Consider the following 22,887-nt stretch of genomic DNA (forward strand, 5'->3'; position numbering starts at 1 on the left):
CGAGCAGAGAGTCTCTTTGCTCCATAGAAAGTAAAGGGCAGATAGTCTCATTCAACCAGCTAACAGCTTCTCCTGTTGAAGTATTATGGGGGTCAGAATAAAGCTGTCTATAGGGTTCTAGGAAAATAGCTGGAATTTCCTGGTGGTGAGATGTAAATCTCCCAGTAACTGGGTCTTTTGTGTTTTTAATACTATTGATATTGGCCCTACGTGTTGCTGAACATGCAAGGTATCTGCCAATGTGATCGTGTTCTACATATCTTTTTTTGCAGTACTGCATCATGTACTAAGATCTCCTTAGAGGTAAAAAAAAAGTCTTGTAATCTTTATTTTGCCGTAGTTATAGAGAGTTGTTTTTCTAATTGAGACTTTTCTTCATGCTCTTTTTACCTCTAGGAAGCTTTAAATGCTATTAAATGCCTTAAGTGCTCCCCATACTGCAAATAATGAAGCTGTATCCACATTGTATTTCAAGTACTCTTCCAATGCCAGGTGCATAAGGGCCACCCATTGCTTATTCACTAACAGAACCTTATCTAATGCCCATTTGAACTCGGTTTGTGCTTGAGATTGAATTTGAAATTGTACTGAGATTAGTGCATGGCCAGAAAATGGGCTTTCAATAATCTCAGATTCAGTATTTAAAAGAGCATGGGAGATGAGAACAAAATCAATTTGAGATGAAGAGTAAAATCTCCTTGAATAACTTGTGAACTTCGTCTCACAAGGAAATTTTTATCTCCAACAATCCACTAGCCCAAAGTCCTGTATTAAATCCAGACAGATCCTGATCGATTTAGGTTTTGTCTGCATTTTCTGAGCTTGTGAGGAATCATTAGCTGGATCCATTAATAAATTAAAATCCCCCCCCCCCCCCGAGCACCACAAACCCTGTTTAGGCCATTGCAAAATCATAAAGGGATTGTAACGTCTCGGGGGAATCTTCATTAGGGCCATAGAATCTCATTCAATTAAAGAGTTAATTAGAGAGCCTCATCTGCATCCAGAGCCACCTAGCACTATTATCCATTCGGGCCATTATAATATCGCCCTGCACTTTTTTACATGCTAATATAGCTACCCCCCTAATGGCTGCATTCGAGGAAGCATAATATTCATGTTGGATAAAGGAGGGGGTTTTGTTCCTTAATGACCCTTCCTTACAATGAGTCTACTGGAGGAAGATTACATTGGCTTGTAAAGTCTTAAACCAAGCCAGCATTGAGCGTCATTTCAGTCTATTATTGAAGCCATTTACGTTACAGGAAATTACCTTTAATAAATCGAGCTGACATTTAAATACCAAAATAAATTAAGTTAACTATTTCGATCTCTTGCATTACTACACTTCTGCTACATTTTGCTTTTCCACCCCTGCCCTTGTGAACCCTGCCCCCTTTCCCTCCACCTCCCCTCTGTGACCCCTCCCCCCCTCCCATGGACAATCCCTGTGCTCAAGCCACATAGCTAATCGAACTGCTTCCTTTTCGACTTCAAGCTCATATATCCTACTGCTCCCCCTCTGAATTTTGTAGGGAGTGAAGGAACTCTTGCGCTGCCGCAGCTGACTGAAAGATGTGAGCTTTCAGCTTGTGAAGGAATTTTAATTTAGATTGCTGGATAATACCAGCTGGAGCTCCTTTCCATTGAAAACAATTGAGCATGCCTCTGAATTCCTTTCTACATTTTGCTGAGAGGGCAGACATATCAGTAACCTTTTTAAAGGAAACGTTATAGGCCATTTGGTACACTTTATCATGGATAGCACATGCTAAAATCTTCTCCTTTATTCAATAGTCCCCAAAGCTCACGATGATCGCCCTCGGCTATTCAGCTATAGGATATTGAACAGCTGGCATGCGATGCACCCGTAAGATGGTGAGATCTGTCTTTTGAGCTGAAGCCTCTGGACAGACATGCTTGGCGAGAAGATTCAAAATTACTTCATAAACTGATTGTCCATTCTCGTGGCCCTCCGGAATCCCTGTTGTATGTAGATTGCATCTTTGAGCTCAGTTCTCCGCTTCATCAACCTTACTTTGTAAATTAGTCAGTTCAGTTTGTAATTTGATGACCTGATCAGATTGATAAGGAAAACTGTCTTCAAGATCAGATATGCATTGTTCAGCCTCGGCAACTCGTGATGTGAGCTGCTGGACATGAGATTGAATTGAGCTCAACTGTGATTCCATCCTTTCTGAGCTTCTTCTTGGGAAAATTTCATGTTTTTCAATTCTGTCGGAATTTAATGCAGCAAAGTTTGTGTGGAGTCCTCTTATTCAGACTTATTCTTTGTATTTAACAGAGATGGAGCAGACTGCGTAGTAAGCAGGTCTGTGAGCAGAGTTATAAATGATGTTTCAGCTGCAACCTCAACAGCAGTAGTGAATAAGGTAGCATCTAAATTGGAGCCACCTGTTATGCCCTGAACCACAGAGTTTGCGTTGAGCTGTGGCATAGTGAGACCTAATAACTCCCCACATGCTCTGATAAGCTCTCCTTGGAGCATGATTAACAGAAAAGCATGCCTGCTCAGTAGCCGCCGCCGTGAATCAGCTCTGAGCTCCCGGCTGTGGCCGCCGTTCCTTCGGTGCAAGCCGCATCAATATCCACTATGGGCTTCCGCATTGCTGCTGCACTGCCATCAGTTGCTCAGCCCATCTCACCTTCAGACGTGGAGCATGACGGGTGCTCCCGCATCCATATACAAATCGACTACGGAGTTCTATGGGTCATCTCAACACCACAAGTGCATGGAAAATCCTAGTATATTGGTTGGGGAGGAAGGATAGTACAACAATTGATCTCTTATCCTATTCTCCCCTATTTCCAACTCAAGGTTTTTTTTTGAGGGGGTCCTTGGCCACGGTAACCTAGATTCCCTGTATTTTGGCAGTGGTCTTTAATTTAGGGGCTGCTCCTTCCTACAAGCATGGTCTTGCCACCCCTGTATCCACAAGAAAGTGGTATGGTGCCTTGCCTATTAACATCGTGACCACTGGGCCTTCCTCAGGGCTGCCCAGGGCTGATAATGGGGTGAGCCCGGCTTTAAGTACCTTAGTAGCATCTGGTGTGCGCTCCCTGTTTTTCCCCTGTGTTGGCAGGGCCCATTCTATGCTTTCGCCCTCGCTGTTGGATCCCGAGGAGCTATATTTTTCTCCCCAGACATCACTAGCTCTTTGGCCATATAGGTTGTGAGTAGGGTTCACCATGCATCTAGCTCATAGTTTTAACAGAGCCATTCTTCCAGCTCTCTCTTGGCCCATATGTCTGGCCTGGATGTGTGTCCTTGTCTGTTCAATGATGTTGGTATCAAATGTTCCCCTCTCAGGCCAGGGATATGCTTGTGCCTTTGTATGGGCATGCCACTCACTGCAGTATTTCTCTTGTTTCCTAGCCTCTGTGGGGATCCTAGCTTGCATGTGATCTACTGGTGCCTCCATGATGATTTAGGAAACTTGTTAGGAAGTTTATAACTTTTGACTGTTTCGATTTTTTATATATTTAAAATTCTATTCTGATTGTGGGGAAACTGTGTACATGGGTCTATACAAACAACAATCTACTGGTTACGAGCTCTATAAAGATGATGCATCACAAAAACGCTTGATTATTGACAAAGACAAATGCAATGAATTAGTAACAATCTGTAACAAAGCGCAATGGTGAGTACATAAAAATACAAGTTGATTTTTAGCAGCGAAATAGCAAATGTAGAATTCTGATTAGTGGGAAAAAATAGTTATTGTTTCATAAACGCATATACGTACTAAAATGACATAACATTCAAACATGAAGCACAATTGCAAAAGTTTAGCTGCTCCTCAACATCAACAATGCATAAATGGAAAACCTAAAAGAAACTAGAAGAAAAAAGATTGACATAAATAAAATTATTATTTTGTCTAAAAACTTGTAGCACCCTCCCAGTGCCTACAGCAGGAAGAGAGGGGATTCTTTGTGTAGTACACGGAGCTAAGTAAGCCCAACAAACTGTCAGTATCAGCTCGGGGACAAAAAATAGCAACAATTTGTGCAGAGAAAAAGGAACAACTTGACAGCTATCAGCACTCTGGGGCCAGACACAAGCTACACCGTATTCACCAAGGTCCGAATATTTCCCTAACATCTAAACAACATAGTATATCACACCCAGGGATCATCCTTACCTTCTGTGTAACGCATAGCGATCCAAGTAAAGAATCCAGCTCTTTCTTTCTTTCAGACACTGACCGTCTTAAGAAACCAAGAGTTCCTAAGAAAACTCCTGTAACTAAATAATAAGATCAAGATAGTGACACTATATAACACCCCAAGGGCCTAGGTGTACCAGTTGTGTAACGCTGAACAGTTCCAGCAGAAAAAAAACTACAAACTACCTTCACCTTCTCTAGCGTGCTTACAAGGGAAAAAGTGATCCACATGCTTGTCCTAGTTTGCCCCACGCCACATGCTGGGACTAAGGATCAGATGTAGTCTCTTGCCCATGTGACGGCGGCCTCCCGATGGACCTCTGCACAGCAGATTCAGCAGAACTTTTAATCAATTATGGTGTCTGCTCACCATTCTTGTTGCACGAATGTGAATCTGTTTCCATAGGAATGTGAAGTCCTATGGCAGCATTCTCTTTTCCATCAACCATTATGCTGTCATTTGTGTTCTAGGGTTTCTGCCCTTCAGGGACAAGAAGGAAGAAACACCTTGACACAATTAGGTGCTGTGCAGTAATCCCACACAGTCTTTCTCTCTTTTTTTATTGAATTTTTCCCCAATAGGTTCCACAAGGGAAAATACATAGTACAAAAGAAAAGATAAGCATTGTCAATTTATTATTACATTGAATCAGAAAAATGAAGTAATTATACACATATAATAATCTTAGAACAATTAGAGTGAGCTTAAGTGTAAGAATGACAGCATTCCCAACTTCAATGCGCTACAGCATTTAACTGTGCTGGCCAGTAAACCGAGGCTTTCTTAAACACACTTCAAACAAGCACAATCCACAATTGTATTTTTTGTTTTGCTTTAAACTGATGGGTAACAGTGCCTTACATTGTATGTATGTGCACACACAGATAATACAACCTACAGATAAGCGATGTAAAACAAAATAAAAATATATTCCTGTGCACGCTGCCAATTAAGTGATTTTAGATCCCGTCAAAATCACATCTTGTACTGGCAAGATGCGTTGCAGAGTCCTAGTGAGATTGTGATCCGTGCAAGGTTCCGACTGGAGCAGCTAAAAATCCTCCACCGTACCTACTACCCCCGCACACACTTATATGCATGGGGCAGGAGTCAATCGGCAACATGCGTAAGGAGCTGTCAACAAAAGGGCACCTTCTTTCATATCCTATGGAGTGTCCGGATATCATCCCCTTCTGGACGAAGGTCACCGACATCATGTCTAGTGTTGTAGGAGCGACGGTTCCGATGGAGCCAAAGTGGCTTCTATTGATGATTAAAGGGGACTCTGACTGGCCCAGGTATGTGGAAATATGGTTGGCCCTGGCAGCGGGAGTGGTGAAACTAAATATTGCAAGGGGGTGGGGGGTACAGACACCCCCGCGATGGGAGGAATGGAAGAGGGACCTTGACTGGTGCCAACGGGCCAAAGAAACTGTATACAAAAGCACGGGGTGTACTAAAAAGTGGAAGAAAGTGTGGGGGCCCTGGCGGAAGTATAGGGAATCTGTGGCAGTCATGGAGGGGTAGGGGAGTTGGGTATTGCTGATTGTCCTTGTTGTCTCCCAGAGTTTGTTTTTCTGTTAACTCCGGTGATATTTCTCAATGTGATATATTGGCATTATTTTGTACTGTGTGGTCTCATGAGCAGTGTTAATAAAAAAATATATATTTTTTTTGAATCACATCTTGTTTTCTGGAATCCATTCGCAACCCTAAATACAATGTTTTTCTTTGCACAGAGCTTCATATATGAAATGTTCCTAATGTAGTAAAAATATTCACTGTTATAAGGCTGGGTGCTTTGAAAATGGAGGTTCACACTTTATCAAATAAAATAAATTGATTAGAAAGAAAATATTAAGAATAAAATCGAAGGAAAAGCCACTAAGGAAGAAACATACAATATGGCATATAAACAATGGTGTCATGAGTTGATTTCCAACATATTACAGCGGCATTGTCTGGAATCTGTGGATGTGACACAAAAGGTGTCCTTGTTACGAAACCTAGCATATATATATTGCACACAATTCTGTAGGCAACCCAAGCACACATATACTGTGTACGATTCTGTAGGCAAATCAAGCACACATATACTGTCCACAATTCTGTAGGCAAACCAAGCATATATATGCTGTCCACGATTCTGTAGGCATGCCTGATAAAAGGGTAACATGGCATAAACACGCCCTTTGTACTTGTAGTCCTTGCTTACAAACAGGAAGGCTAGCAGTAAAAGAGGCATAGTTACTGCCAGCATTGCTTCTCGTAAGCAAAGACTGTAAGTTCAAAGTGCGTGTTTACACACCACTTGCAGGTTTTTAAAATACATAAATAAAAGGCATTGATATTTACATTGCCAATAGCTCAAACGCTCACAAATGCGAAACCTATTACATTGCAAATGCTTGTTTAAAAGAGCGTTCATACCGTAGGGAATAGGTCTCATCTTGTGGGAAAGTGCTTTAGCTTTATGTTACAATTTAATTCTGTGCTGATCATTTTTAGTAATCCTAGTTCATCTGAGAAAGCATCTGAAAAGTCATTACAAACTTCATTTCCACACATTGAGGGATCTACCAGAAGGACTTGGTCGGAGCAATTGAGATCTAATTTAATACAAACACTTTTTGTTGGCGTCATCCTAGTAGATTCGTCCCCTTCTTGGTTATATAAACCCTTCCCATTGCTTTCCTTCATTTTAAACTGATCCTTATTACGATCATACTGTCCAACGGGATAAGATCCCCATTATATCCTTCTGATTTGACGTCTGGTACTTCAAGTTGATTTTACTTGACCGGAAACAGAGCAAGGAATAGGTCTTTTTAACTAATGTATAGGGCAAAAAGGAATCTGAAAAACTGTGATAGGTTTACTGTCCAGTGTAATTTCACAAGAAGTAAAGTTAACACCCTCAGTGTTGCCATGGAATTGGAAAATTAACTTACTTCCTTCTTGGCTCCTAGTTCTACAGCAAGAGCAGCTTTAGAGCATAGATCTCTACAAACCCCATCGATTTTGGAGTTAATGCATGCTTTTGTTTCTTTGATGTAATCCGCTGTATGCTCTACACTGTTAGTAATATCTAAAGCTTGTTTTAAATACAGATTGACAACAAGTAAATTTCACTGTATTTTTGGATTATTGGTATATCTTACCAACTGGTCCCTAATAAGAAAGTTTGCTAAAGGGCCAAAAGCACATATATTCGATAATCCCCTTCAGCGAGGCAATATATGTATTAACTTTTTCACTCTTGCCTTGAGTTCTTGCAAAGAACGTGTGCCTTTCTAGCATCACATTTATCTGTTGCCCAGAATGACGTTCAAGTTTGTCGAATGTATCTTGGTATACATCTAACACACCAAATCATCTTCCTCCTCTTCCTCCAGATTCTCGGAAATATTATCATATGTCTTTCGCCCCTCAACATCTAAATTATGGAGAAATATATGTTGCTTTCAAACCGATGTACATTTTTCACCACCTATAGTGATGAGATGTGACTCAAATATTCTTTTGCATTGCATCAATGGAGGATTAGACTCTCCTGAATCATTCAGAAAGGGTGGGGGTTGCAACATGCCTGCTGCAGCCATTATGGTGAAATGGAATAATACTTTGTACCACCTAGTGGAAAAACACAGTGAAAAGGAATTCAGACAATGATCTCTTATAAACATATGAGTAGTGAGATATGGAACAATTACCTGGAGAACATATTTAAAATGTGTACAAAAGTGTATTTCCACAGCAGGAAAAGGTGCTTACAGTCACTGTTCTCATACTAGCTTCATAGAGGTGTGGTCATAAGTACAGGAACACCTCCTGTGTGATCAACAGGAAGTAGGCAATGAGAGTTAGAGAGGAAGACAGAGTTGGTGAATTAGACTAGAAAATCTCTACATGCTTAGGGCTGAAGATTCTGGCTGCTCTCCCCACAAAGACCTCTCAGGGGAACAATGTGCTTATACAACTAAGCTGCCAGCAGGAAGTGCCGACACTCTTTGAACAGTGCGCATTTCGAAAACAAAGCTCCCAGCGGGAAGCACTGATACTCCTTGAAATTATTACAGTACGCATTCACTTTGAGAAACTCTGCGGTAGGCGCCCAATTATTCCCGCATACCCAGAAGATTGCAAATTGACAGAAATGCAGGAATACAGGCTGAGCCGCTATGCCCCTGTGCCCCCTCTAGTTACTCTCCTGAGGAGCTTGGTAATACGTGATCATGTGTTAACTCCCGCCTCTGGCGTACCGCTAGCAGCGCGACAGGAACAAAAATGGCAAGGAGAATGCCACGCAGCCAGCTCTCACAGATGGCAGGCGGCGCCTTAAGAGAGGCAAGAAAAGTGCTGCACGGCCCTAGCTATCCCTGTGGCAGGTTGCAGCATAAGAAGGCAAAGAGAATGCCGTAGGTCCAGGTTCTCTCTGAAGACAGGCAGGTGGCAGAAGGGGCTCAACAGAAAACCAAACTTGGCTGAAATCAAGGATCCCACAGCTGGAACAGGACTCTCTTGAAGGCGAGGGAGATCGGCTTACAACTAGGGCAGGCACAGAAAGTACCAGTTCATCAGCCTTACGATAAGTGACAGCAGGGGCGTAACTAGACCCAAACTTTGGAGGGGGGTGATGTGGGGGGGGCTAACCCTTCCAGCCAGTGCTGGCCCTAGCAATAGTCGCACACGGTGCAACAGTCTTTTTTGAGTCCCCTCCCCCATTTTTTCCTTCTCCATGATTCCATCACTACCAATCACCAACAATGCACCTCATCTCTATATAGCAACTTTCTGACAAACATTTCACTTTTTTATAGCACTACTCATAGTTTACTCACACTCAGTTCTGTGATCTGCATGGTATGTGTTCTTTGTAGCAGGCACATTAATCCTCTGTGCTGTGTGGGTGGCAGGAGTGCCCATGTGCGTGCACGGGGAGCGATGCAACAGTGTGAGAGTAGGGTAAGAGGAGTGACTGCAGAGTGAGTAAGGTGACCATATGAATTTGGGTGCGGATGTAAGTGTAGGGTGGGATGAATGAGTACATGGTTAGTGATGGGCTTGTTTGAGTGAGATTATAGATTGAGCAGTGAGGGGGACAGGTGAGTGGTGTCACAAGAGTGCAGGGTGAGTAGTGTGCTAATGTTACTGCAGGGTGAGGTACAGGGTGAACAGCACAAGTGCATTGTGAGTGCAGGGTGAGTGGGTGAATGGTGTGAGTGCATGGTGATCAGTGTGAGTGCATTGTGATGCTGTGAGTGCAGGGTGAGCGTGAAAGTGAAGGGCAAGAATGAGAAGTGAGTTGTCTGAATGCAGGGTGCATTTCCAGACACTTACAGTAACTCAGCAAGTTATTGACGACGGCGTAGGGTTTCAGGTATAAGTTAAACTATTGCTATTATGGCATTAATCAGGGATCGAGGGTGGAGGAAATAAATAATGTGCTAATCCTGCAACAAACTTCCAGTTTTATGATTAGTGTTGCCAGCTCATTTTTTTGATGTCCCAGAAGGTACAAAAACAAACAGTCACCTAAAGCCGTATTTTCGTCTGTGCATACTTCGAACAGAAAATATAAATAGAAATAACTTTTAATTGTGTTCTAGTGCTGGCTGAATGATCCATGACTGATAAAGGAAACAAAGACAGAAAAGTCACATTACAAATTAATACATAACTTTTTTATTTATAACCCTATTGAGTGTCAAGATTAGGCCTTTGCAGGCTCTTAAAACAACACGTGGCTGGCATTTTTGTTTTGGCAACCCTACTTTATATTCTTACAGTACGGCAGTAAATGTAAAATACAAATGTTATGAATAAGCAGAGTGGGGGTCCAGGGGGTACTGGAACCAGGAAAAAAACAACACATTGGTAACCAGTTTGCAAAGGTATGTAATATGCACATGGTCTTTAAATACCTATGAAAAACTCGGGCATGCCGGAGATAAGACTCCAGACACTGCCCAGCCGAGCCTAATTCAGCTCAAACTGCAGCAGCCCGGGCTGGGACACACAACGGGGGAGGCTGAAGCCCTTTTAGCCCTATGAGCATTGCGCTCCTGAGTGGCAGGCACTTCTGTCAAGAATGAGCTCCAATGTAGCTTCATCTGCATGTGAAGGTGCTTTATATGGTGTATTTTCGATCTAAAAAGTCGTTACCTTTAAAGGTGATATGTAGAACAAGAGCAATCTTGCTCCTCAAACACATATATTGTACAGCTGCCACTGGAGTGCTAGTTGAGGGTGATGGTGTGGCTATCCCACAGAGAAAAATCCGCTGTAGAATCTTCATATGACAGTTGGGGAAAGAACGTTCCAAGGGAAGATAGGAAAAGGGAGAAATGGGCTAGACAAAAGGAAGGTAATTACAACAGTAAGCTTGACTGCCAAGTTAGAAATTGTAAGCCAGAAATCTTTGTCTCATTATCAAAGATGATATTTTTCTCAAGAAATGAGGCCGGGGTGGCCCAGCTCTGCTGCTTCCAGCTGATGACAGGCAAAGGTGGGCCCACCCTTGGCCCGGGTTTTGCACAGGTGTGTTTCCACAGCAGGGATGAGAACAGCACTTAATAGCACACCACACAGGGGCGGCTCCTCCATTATGGTGGAGGAGCGTCACCCCACTGCTTTTTCGCAGTACGAGAAGCATAAACATAAAATTGTATTTTAAATACCCTTTTATGTTTCTGCTTCTCGCACTACGAGAAAGCTTAAGGATATGCCTGGTTGGGAGCAGGTGGGTGGGCGGGTCGGGGAGTAGTGGATTGCCCAATGCTGTGGGCCCTGACAATTTGGTCAGCCCTCTGGGGCTGACCAAACCAATCATGCACCCTCTGCCTTTTCTTCTATGTAGGCTGCATGCAGCCTACATGGAGAAAAAGGCCTCACCATAGAAGCCTGGCTAGGGGCCGTCCCCACCAATTACAATACTGCCATTGCAGCGTTGTGATTGGCTTAGGGGAGGGAGGCTGCCTGTGGCTGCTTCCTGTTGAGGAGAGCAGCAGGAAAACGGGACCCGGCCAGGAGCTGAGGAGGTGCGGGACCCGTGAAGGTAAGTTTTTTAAAATTTACATTAAAGCTGTCCCGCCTCCCTCCTCGCGAACCTGCGCATCCCCCGCGTGACCCCCCCTCCCCACCCCTCCACCCGTGATTCATGCTGGCTGCGACTGACACCACAGATGGAACAGTTCTACCTCCTCTGTCTCGTGCTTGCTGGATGTGACGCCTTTTGGAGCTGGAAGTCCCCACAGTAGCGTGGTCTTGTCCCACGCAGCTGAAACAAGAACAGCACTTTATAGTATGCCACAGGTGGGAGGGGCCCACCACCTTCGGCCGCTCCTTGCAGAATTTGATGCCTTCTGGGGCTGGAACTCCCCAAAGTAGAGTGCCCAAGTCTATGTTCTACTTATCCCATGGCACTGATATTTTTTTTAGATGTGTAGCAACATGACCGTCCTAGCAGGTGTACTTCGAATAATGCGTTAGCAATCAATAATAGTTTAACTAAAAAATAAGAACGAATTTCGAACTAAACATCTTCACTACAAGACCCAAAAAGCTTAAACAAGCACTGTTATTTAAATTTTTCCTATGTGCCGTTTCTGTCCACCCCCATTCCAGTCACCTGCACATTTGGCATAGCAGCGTCGAATATCCTTCACAAACATCCCTCCTCGTTTTCAAAATGTCATCGTCTTCGCTCAAATTTTCCTCTTTGCTGTGGGAGCTCACTGTGGCATAAGCTGCGAGATAAAAAGATGATTACCAATCAGTAACATCATCTGCCAGCAAAATATATTAATCATCTCCACAACAAGTAATAATCAATTCAATTCTTTATTTATTCGATCACAAGTAAAGGGATCATTAAAGAGCACATTATAAAAATGATATACAATAACAATAGTAAAAACTAGGAGCACTTGGGCGATGGGGAACATGGCGGCCGTCAGTCAGTGCTGAGCGGTCGCGGTTTCTCCCCCTCTTGACGGAAAGGAAGAAAATCGCGAGTAGATGGATGCAGCCCTGAAAATGCAGAACACGGGATGAATTGTAACAAGCCTGCGGACTTACTTACCTGATACATCTTGGCTTTTTCCGACAGCCTCTGTTCACGCCCGGGGTCGGCTCCCGCTGCGAGGTCTTCGCTGTGGCCGCGGCAACTGGAAACGCCGATCTGCCACCGCGAGGTGGGATCTGGGCGGAAGCAGCATTGCGTATTGCTAGGGACCGACGCGCGACTGCCAGGATTGGTTTCCTGGGAGGCGGAAGTCCCTTCATGGTCTTGGCTGTAGTGGCGGCTGGCGAACAAGCAAATGCGCCGGAAAGAGGAAGGGAAGACACCGCGGAGAAGGAGAGCCCCCCGCTAATGACCCCGGTAAGAAAAAAGAAGAAGGGGGCACGGGGACAATTCCTAGAGGGAGAGAATGTAGAAAATGAAACTGGAAGCGGTAACCCTGGAGCTCCCAGATTTCCTCGGGGAGCTCTGTGACTGCAGAAGTTACAGGGGGGATGAGCAATTCAATTCAAAGAAGTAATAGTAATACCTTCAATAGATATACTCTGCAACGTAGAGGTTCTGGGGGCAGGATTTGTCCCGCACTGAAGCGCCGCTAAATACTGTGCAAGTGGAGAAAACAATTACCCGACCTCAGGTAATAGAGAAAAAAAACACAAAATCTACAAAACCTATAAAAATAAAAAACAACCAACCCAAGTTAATTAACCAAGTAAGCACTCGGGTTACTCCATCTCTTCGTACTTACTTTAAAGTACAAGCCCAGACCCGAGTTCTAACTGCTCAGGCCCCTCATAATCACGATTATGAGAAAGCAGATGCCGGTTTAGGAGCTATGGAGCAGAAAAATGACATGATTTTGTTGGAAAATAGGTTTTCTAGTCTAACAGAAATGGAGGACGTATTAGTAGCACCCCAAACCAATACCACAGAACAAGGTCTAGTACAGCAAAATTTAGAAATTACTAGCACTAGCTCTAACTCCAATCCAGTTTGCAGTTCAGATTTAATCCCCACTATAAGTATTTCTTCAGACAAGCCACAATCCCAGTTAGCCGAGCAGGGAGGAGGATCAGGAGGACAGGCGACAGGCTCCAGTTCCATCACAGACAATCTACTCCTAAATTTGATCTCTGAGATGAGAGAAAAAATTACAACATCAGAAAGCAATCAGCAAAAGATCCAGGGGGCCTACGAGTCGCTGGAACTAAAAATTAATGAAATAATGGGTAAAGTGGAAGCAGTGGAAGCCACAGTGGAAGACCTTTCAAAGCAGGTTAAGAAAAATACACTAGAGATCAAGAGATTAAAACTGAAAGAAAGAGCATTCTCGAACAAACTGGAGAGTTTAGAAAACAATGCTAGAAGAAACAATCTTCGGATTCTAAACATTCCAGAAGATCTTGAGGGAGGAGACATAAAAACTTTTAAATTTGATCTGCTAAACGATTTCCATTCTGAGATCGGGAAGTTGATTCTAGCAAACGATATTCAAAGAATTCACCGAGATCCATTTACTAAACGACCCGGAAGGAACAACCCCAGAAAGATACTAGTAAACTTCAAAACATACTCCATAAAAGAAACTGTTCTTTCAGAAGGGCTAAAAAGGGGGGTTTACAATAAGGGGGACTGGTCTTTCCGCATTAGATCGGATATTTCACGCACCACACAGGAGAGGCAGTGGGAATTGGGAAAACAGATAGAGGAACTGAAGACCTTGGAAGCCACTGCAAAGCTCCAATTCCCCGCCTCCCCGAAGGTGATGTGGAAGAACAAAATGTTTAATTTTAGAGACGCCGAGGAAGTTAGTACTTGGATCAAACAGATTAAAAGCTCATCTAACCAATGATTGAGTCACAATCTCTATCCTTATCCGTCAAGAGAGGGTGAGAGCCCATTGGAAAGAGGCTTAATATGCCTCTAGAGTTGAGGGAGGGTTCCCCAGGGAGGGAAGGGGAGGGGGGATTCAAGAGAAAGCACACAAATAAAAAAACTCAAGAAATGTTTTTAATCACAGGATGGGGGAGCATATGGGAGAAACATTAAAAAAATTGTCCTCAGTCACAAAATATTGCTCTAGAAATTATGACATCACAGGTAGGACGATATCTTTAACAGATTTTATGATAAATTGTGGATAGAATACAAAATCTAAAAATTCTATCATGGAATGTGAATGGGCTTAGGTTTTTTGCCAGAAGAAAGAAAATTTTGGAATATTTGCGTATTACCAATTACGATATTATATTTATTCAGGAATCACACCTTAACAAGGAAGAGTGGGTCGGAATACTTAAAAATCATAAATGGATAGAGCACTGTTTCTTTTCAACACAGATGACTTCGACAAAAGGTGTAGCTATTATTTTAAAGAAAAATACCCGAGCAGTCATCGGGAATATAAAGGTAGATACTCATGGTAGATGGGTAACCGCTAGGGCAAAAATTAACTCAACTTGGTTCACGTTTGTTAGTTACTATGGTCCCAACACCGATGACCCGATTCACCTTCAGTCTCTGTTCCTCCACCTGGGAGATGTAAATGACCGAATTATAATGGGAGGAGACTTTAACGTAGTTTTAAATCCTAATCAGGATTCTACGTCTAAAAGAGCCGCGGGGGCCACACAAAAAACCCGAAAAGTTCTACAACAACTTATGACAGAGGGAAGACTTCTATATATATATGGGGTGAAAAGAGATCTACCTCAAGGACTGCAGGGGAAAAATGTACTTTCCACAACAAGAAATGTGGCCACCACTCCAGGATTGACTTTTTTCTGGTGGATTATACCACCAGGAAAGATACGTTTAAAGTCACTCACCTGCCAGAACATTTGTCCGATCACTCGGCCGTCCTCTTGGAAGTCACTTTACCAAAGCGCTCCCTACCACGAAGGTGGACTTTGAATCGTGCAATACTCCTTGAACCCTCAATTATTGATAGGTTAAAAACAGCTACAAATGAGTTCTTCATATTTAATGTAAACTCAGCAGCTCATCATATTGTTTGGGATTCATATAAAGCCTTTTTAAGAGGCTTAGTGACCTCTCTCTCCATAATACACAATAAGAAAACAAGGGAGGATATTAAGGTAATGGAAGCCAACATTTCTCAAAAATCAACAGCATTACAACGAGCGCCAAATTACCCAAATAGAATACAACAACTATATCTAGCCAAGAATGAGCTAATAGATCACCTAGAGGCAATAAAGAAAAAGAAATGGGAGGCAAGCAAACTTGCCCACCATGAGTACGGAGAGGGATGTGGCAGATTCCTTGCATGGAAAACGAAATCAGACCACGCTAGAAATATGGTGAAGAGCCTCAAATGTCCAAGTACTGGGAGAATTATTGAAGAGGATTCAGAGATTGAGGAGGCTTTCGCCCGTTTCTTTCTAGACTTATACTCTGAAGATTTAACTCTGAGTGAAGAAAACTTGGAAGCCTTCTTTCGAGACCTTCAACTCCCCACTTTTTCGACTGTTGATAGCAATAACCTAAATGATCAAATCTTGTTAGAAGAAGTGTTGCAAGTTATTAAAAACTTAAAAAAAGGGAAAGCAGCAGGCCCGGATGCTATCCCAAATGAAGTTTACATTATCTTGAAAGAAGAATTAACACCTTTTCTACTTCAAATTTTTAACTGTGTGTTTACCCAGGCTCAGGAGTTACCGGCATCCTGGAATGAGGCCACGATTACAATCATTCTAAAACCTAATAAGAACCCACAATTTTGTGAACCATACAGACCCATTTCCCTTTTAAACAGTGACCATAAACTTTACACTCAAATTCTTACAAAGAGGTTAGATAAAGTCGCTTGTTCTATAGTACATCCCGACCAAAGGGGCTTTTTGAAGGGGAGACAATTAACCCATGACCTTATTGGAGCAATAGACCTAGCAATAGACCTAGCAAATTTATATGAGATTCCATTGGCAGTCCTAACATTTGACGCCGCTAAAGCCTTTGATAGGGTCAGTTGGTCCTTTCTAATAGAAGCAATCCAACACTTCAATCTGGGAAAAAAATTTGTAGCAGCAGTAAAGGCACTCTACAAAAACCCCTCTGCTAGGGTCCTTGTTAATGGGATCTTAACAAAACAACTTAAAATTTCCCGGGGGACCAGACAGGGCTGCCCCCTTTCGCCCCTTCTTTTTAATATGTATATTGAACCCCTGGCATGCAAACTAAGATCGTGTCATACTATCCCCCCCTTTAGCTGTATGGGTTGGGAAAGGAAAATATGTCTATATGCTTATGACCTCATGGTTCTGACAGGAGATTTAGAACAAGCACTTCCTGAGATCTGGGATCAGCTGGAGAATTTTGGGAAAGTATCCGGATACTCTATATATCAGCAGAAAATTGAGCTAATGATATGGAACTCCCCTTATAAAAGTGATCTGGTAAAACATCAAATAAGATATCTTGGGGTCCAAATTATAAAGAACATAGATATGATAGCTCAGTTAAATTTTGATAAAACGGTTGCAAGTGTAAGAAAGCAGTTACAGATATGGGAACTTCTCCCTCTTTTTATTGCAGGTAGATCTAACCTGCTGAAAATGTCAATTCTACCTAAATGTACCTTCTTATTTGATACTATTCCCTTAGAATTCTCCAAAATTTGGTTCAGGAAAGTATAAGGGTTATTCTCTTCCTTTATATGGGGTAGGAAATATCCCAGAATTTCCCCCAAAAAACCGAGGAGGAAAAAATCTAATGGTGGTATAGCTACTCCCGATCTATACCTATACTACTGCGCCTTTCACCTTAAGAATTCACGTCAACTCTTAAACGATAGTCAGACCTACTCACCTCTCTTTATAGCTCTAACACATGCTCATAATACACAAGCCTACTCCTTTCTTTTAAAGTTTGGCCATCCTAGATTCTTTAAAAAGGTCAGACTGAAGATTCTTAAAGCAGCTATTAGAGTATAGGTTCAAGTGAGAGCACTATTAAGCATTCCCTATTATAATGAAGAAATGCCGATTTGGGATTCCCCGGGCACTCCGGCATGTCTACAAGATGCCCTGACACTTCCTCTACGTAGAGACGGGATACTAAGATGGGGCGAGCTAATAGTGGAAAATGAGTTAATCCCATGGCAGCACTTCTCTACTTTAACCAATAACTCGGTCTCTAAATTCAAGTACCTGCAAATCCTAAGTTGGGCCAAATCACTAAGTAAAGAAAATGCAGGGAATGGAGATTTGGTCAAAGGAATAGGCACAAGACCAACACGAAAGGAAGTAACAGCATGGTATTGGCTAATGATCGAGATTGGAGAGGAAAAAATGAATTCTTTTGCAGAGAGCTGGAAGAAGGACATGCCGGGTGAAGATCTCAAAACTCTCGGGCAAGTATCTATGTCTACTCTTTGGTTATATGTGAAAGCTGCCCCCCTAAAAAGAAACCATCTCTTCACTGTCCATAAGGCATACTGGATGCCACTGAAACTCTCTAAATTGGGGAATGGAGCAATAAAGAAATGCCCAAAGTGTGATGAAATCAACGTAAATGAGGTACATATGTTCTGGCAATGTCCTTCGTTGGAGCTCTTTTGGGACCACGTGAGTAAGATCAGCTCTGAAATTATGGGAAAAGAGGTCAGATTAACAGCATCTATAGTCATTTTCGGGGTAATTCCAAGGAGGATAGAATATTCAGCTTTATCAAGAAACCAGAAGGCACTTCTTTTTGTCTTGATTCTCCTGGTACGAAGGGAGATCTGCTTAAAGTGGATCTTACCTATTTTGCCCACTAAATCTAAATGGATAAGCTCAGTTCAGCACATCTCTACTCTAGACCGAGCAAGTAAAAGGGCTAACAAAACTAAATTCTGGGACTTATGGGATAATTGGTTTACAGCCTGTGTCTATAACCCCTCGGTTTTAACTTAATGTGCACTAGTCTATCCTCATTATCTCCTGATTAACATAATTAGAGCTATTTTTTTGTTTCTATGTTTGCTTCTCCTCACCATTTATTTTAGGTTTGGTTACTCACCCTTTTTTATGGACTTATTTAGGTAAAGAAATATAACTTATGCATTCATCAGTCCAATGATTACGAATTTGCTCATGGGGCCGAGATGATGGGAAGCTAGCTAAATCTAGGAGTGAACGGCCACTGGAAGAGGAGGAGCCTTGGTTATATCCGATAAGCCCCTTTGAAGACAGCCCCCGGGGGATAAATCCATCCACCCTTCAATGAGAAGAGACCAGGGGTGATGTTCTTTCTCTTTGGGCTATAAATATCGGTTTAAGAAGCTCTATTTTCCTGAACTAAGAGCATATTTTGTAGAATGAGGACACAAAAAAAATAAAAAAAATAGTAAAAACTAACTTAAAAAAACTAAAAACAAAGATATTTCATAAAGTGCATCACTTTTCTGTATAAAAATGCCAACAGTCTCAAAGAAGAAACAATGAGTTCAGAAAGAACCAAATGTGTAAGTACCAATGACGTGTTAAAAATGACATCAAGTTCAGACAGATCATACCCGGTACCAAGCGTTATTAAAACAACATTGATTTTCGCAGCCGCACACCGTTCTCTAAAAAGGAACCAACCACTTTGCACACCAGGTGGCACTCAAGTTGCTGGAGAAAAATAAATGCAACTCTACATCTCCTGATATTTTGGTCTCTCAATAATGGAATGAAGTCCTGTTTAGTGAAGGAGGCATCACATTTTCAAAAAAATACAAAGAGCAATAGCGACTGGGGAGAGGTTTCACCACAGGGCATAATAAAATATCTGCAGGTGCAAATTGTCCCTAAGGAAAATATAGCAGCCATCTAGTTGATCCAATTTGGAATCATGTTAAAAGCACCCTTTTCCAGGAGTTCTGGACAAGCACCAAGTAGGGGGCTACGGCATCTCAATGGAAGGTTTCATTAACTCCTCCCTCTCTTGACACTATCTATAGGCTAGAAAGAAATTCTTTAGCCACCCTTTATCCCTCTTAGTAATATTTCTAGGGTTGTCAAAAATATAAGCGCGACCTAGGGCCAGGTTGGTCTCTTTCGTGTACCTAATCCAGGGAATTCTAGCAACGTGGTGACACGAGAGGCAATCAAAGATAATGAGACGATTTCCGTCAGCCTCTTCATTTAGCCAGACGGAGCACCATAATACCAATGGGGCAAGACTAAATTGGCCCTCAACATATTCCAGGCCAAGCTCCTGATGAGCTATGAAGTGGGAGGTAGACAGAGGATCACCGAACTACCATTGACAGACTCTGTTCTCTTCAGCTTGTGCCCTTGCTGTATCTCTATATCCCAAAACCCCTGACCCATAAACCAGGGAAGGGAGACACTTCTATAGATTTCTAGAATAGGGATGATAGGCTTTTCCACCAGGGTGGTGGCCAGGGAGAAGGTGGTCCCAAACGCACGAGAATACTGATTTACCCTACTCGCAACACAAGGGGATCAGGAACAAACCTCATCAAACTAGACCCCCAGATTAGGGAACTTGCTCGCTCTGGCAATGGGTTTACCACCTATACAAATGAGGCACGTTTTAGTGTTCTGACGCGCACATGTCATTAATTGTGTCTTTCAAATGTTAGTCCGTAGGTCCAGCTCCTCCATAAAATTGACAAAGGATATGATCAGCTGTTTCAAGCCATTTGCAGTCCTGGCAATAGCACGGTGTCACATTCTCTGAAATGACCCACACCAAGACTGGGCAGGTGATAAGCTTGTTCTTTATTTTCTTGATATCTCTGTGCCCACATGCACGTCCGTTGCCTCTGCCTTCGTCCAGTCTAGTCCCCGCCCCACTCCCTGACCGGAAGTGGTGTCAGGTCTCTGTCCCCCCCCCCCTAGGTCCGAGTGCAGGGTCCTAGTGCCCCTGTCCCCAGGTCACTATATCAACCCCTTTGTCACGAAAAGAATGCAAGGAGAGAGAGAGAGATAGATCCCATGTATGTGTCGAGAAGAAGAGGAAGAAGAGATAAATACAGAGAGAAAGGGAGAGAGAGAGAAAATGTGAAGTATGAAGAGACATGCCTTCATCCCCATCACTACATTTCTTCGATCAGTCTTTTTGTCCTTTTGCTCACTCTTCTTGGACAAGTCCCTTCTTTTCCTTCCTGTGACTTCTCTTCTTGTCCTTCACTCTTGTCTGTGCATCTTCCTTCTCTGTTTCTCTCCTGTGCGCTGATGTTCTCCGCCGCAGTGTCCTCTCTGCCTTCATCGATGGTCTTCACTCCTTTGAAGTGAGAGCTGTTTCTCATTATTCGGTAGGGACCCGACTCCGCCGTGATAATTGGCCCCTTGACCTCTGTTAATGTCAGTTGGTCCTTTGAGAATGGACTGTCAGACTTTCTCCATTGCTGCTGACGCACCACCACTTGGTCCCCTTGCTTGAGGTGCACTGGAGTGGCATGTCGCCTGGCATCCGCAAATGCTTTCATCTTCTCCTTTGCCTCCTGGTCCCTCACAGCAATGCTGCTGTGTTCTGGTGACCTCTTCACTTCTAGCTGTGGTAGCCTTGTTCTGCTTGATCTTCCCAGCACTCATTCAGCTGGACATCTTCCTGTGGAGCTGTGGGGGGTGTTTCTATAGTCCCGTAGCACTTGACAGAGCGCCTGTCCTATGGAAATCAGCGCCAGCTTTGCTCTTTGGACCGCCTTCTTTATGTTACCCATGAATCTCTCCACCATGCCATTCGCTTGTGGCCACAGAGGTGTTATCTTTCTGTGATGAATGCCTAGGTATGTCATGAATTTTTTGAGCTCCTCCCCTGAAAACGGAGGACCATTGTCTGTCTTTTGTGTCTCTGGTGATCCCCAGGCTGCAAATATGTCATCTAATATTGGTAGTGTCGCAGTTGCTGATGTCAAGGAGATGTGGCGTACTATGGGAAACCTCGAGTATTCATCAATGATCACGAGCAGATAGTTGCCAGTGTCTAGTGGCCCATAGAAGTCTGCTGCTAACGTTGTCCATACTGCCTTTGGAAATTCTGACACATGTAATGGTTCTGGCTTTGCCGGATGGCCTGTTGTTTGACAGATGTGGCAGCTCAGGATGGTGTCTTCCACCATTCTGTCTAGGCCAGGAAACCATACCTTCTCCCATAGCATCTTCTTTGTTGCGACCATGCCTCTGTGTGACTCATGTGCTAAGCTAACAGTCCGTCGATGTAGCCCCCTTGGTATTATTATCCTTGTTCCTCGCATTAGTATACCATTTTCAGTCTCTGATAGTTTGTCATGTATCTTTTTGAATGCTATCATTTCCTCCTTGTTGACTCCGTCTCCCACTGCGCAGTTGTTGTTGATGTTTCTCCACCTCTGTTGCCTTGTTGTCACTTTTGCCGCTTGCATCGTGTCATCCTTTGCTCTCTCCTGCTCTAGTTCAGCCAGTGTTATTGGCGCCGGCGTGTTCTGTCTTAGTACAAAGTTGAGATATTCTTCTGCCATTAAGGTCTTCTCTGGTGCCAGTGGTAAGGGTTCCGAGACTTGTAGTTGGCCGGGTTGTGTTCTTTGCCTGGCTTCTGCACTATCTTGAAATCGTAGTCCATCAGTCTTATGCCCCAGGGCTCAATGCGAGGTGGCATCTTTGCATTTGGATTGTCATATATTGTCACAAGGGCCTGATGGTCAGTTACGATGGTGAATGGTTTGCCGTTAATGAACATGTGATAGTGCTCGCACGCCCATACCACCGCTAAGCTCTCCTTTTCAGGTTGGGAGTATGCCCTTTCAACGTCAGACAGACTTTTGCTTGCGTACGCAACAATTTTTCTTGGTGAGTCTCTACCTGGCAGGTGTTGTGCTAGGAGTGCCCCTAGTGCGACCGGGCTGACTTCTACGGTCAGCTCAGTGCATAGCAACGGATCGAAATAGGCAAGGTGATCTACGGCCATCACGGCCTGTCTGATGGCTTCAAATGCCCAGCTGTACTCTTGTGACCAGATGAACTTCTGACCTTGCTTTGTCAGGTCCTGCAGTGGTGTGCTCTATGTAGCGGGCACAGTAGCTGGCAAGACCAAGAAACAACCTTACTTCGGCAACATCTATTGGAGGATTCACCTTTTTCAAGGTCTCTACCTTGCGGGGGTCCGGCCTCATTCCTTTCTTGGAGAAGATGTGCCCAAAGAATACCAGTTCACTTCTTCCCAGTTCACATTTGTCAGCATTCAATGTTATTCCTGCTTGTTCCAGCTGAAGGCATACTTAACGTAGGGCACTGTCATGCTCTTCATAGGACCAACCAAATACCAGGATGTCGTCGCTGTAGTTTAAACTGTTTATCACCGGCCTTATCACTTGTCTTATTATTTCCTGAAATATCTCCGCAGCAGATGATATGCCGAAACTCAAACGCTTGTGGCGGAACAGGCCCATGTGCGTGGAGAATGTGGTAATGTACCTCGATTGCTCGTCGAACTCCAGTTGATGGTACCCTTTGCACAGGTTCAGCTTCGAGAATCGACATGCACCAGTGTGACAGCTTATCATATGATTTAGGTGTGGCCCAGGGTGTCGTTCTCTCTCAATGGCTGTGTTTGGTATCCTCATGGCCACGCATATGCGAATCTTTGAGGTGTTCTTTTTCGGAACCACCACTATTGGAGACACCCAGGGAGTCGGTCCTTCCGCAGGCTCAATGATGTCTTGTGCCAGTAGACTC

At 43.3% G+C, this 22,887-nt stretch overlaps 1 protein-coding gene across 1 annotated transcript in view; it reads right to left on the bottom strand.

Annotated features, from left to right (window-relative positions):
- The window catches only part of LOC146785336 (kyphoscoliosis peptidase-like), an 800,115-nt gene that overhangs the window by 633,337 nt on the left and 143,891 nt on the right, over positions 1 to 22,887 (bottom strand). The window contains exon 4 of the mRNA XM_085633022.1: positions 11,825 to 11,942. Within this exon, the coding sequence (XP_085489148.1) occupies positions 11,825 to 11,942 (118 nt within the window). The remainder of the gene's footprint in view (positions 1 to 11,824; positions 11,943 to 22,887) is intronic.

This window comes from Triturus cristatus, chromosome 11, assembly GCF_964204655.1.
Source record: "Triturus cristatus chromosome 11, aTriCri1.1, whole genome shotgun sequence".
In the NCBI taxonomy this organism is placed as follows: domain Eukaryota; kingdom Metazoa; phylum Chordata; class Amphibia; order Caudata; family Salamandridae; genus Triturus; species Triturus cristatus.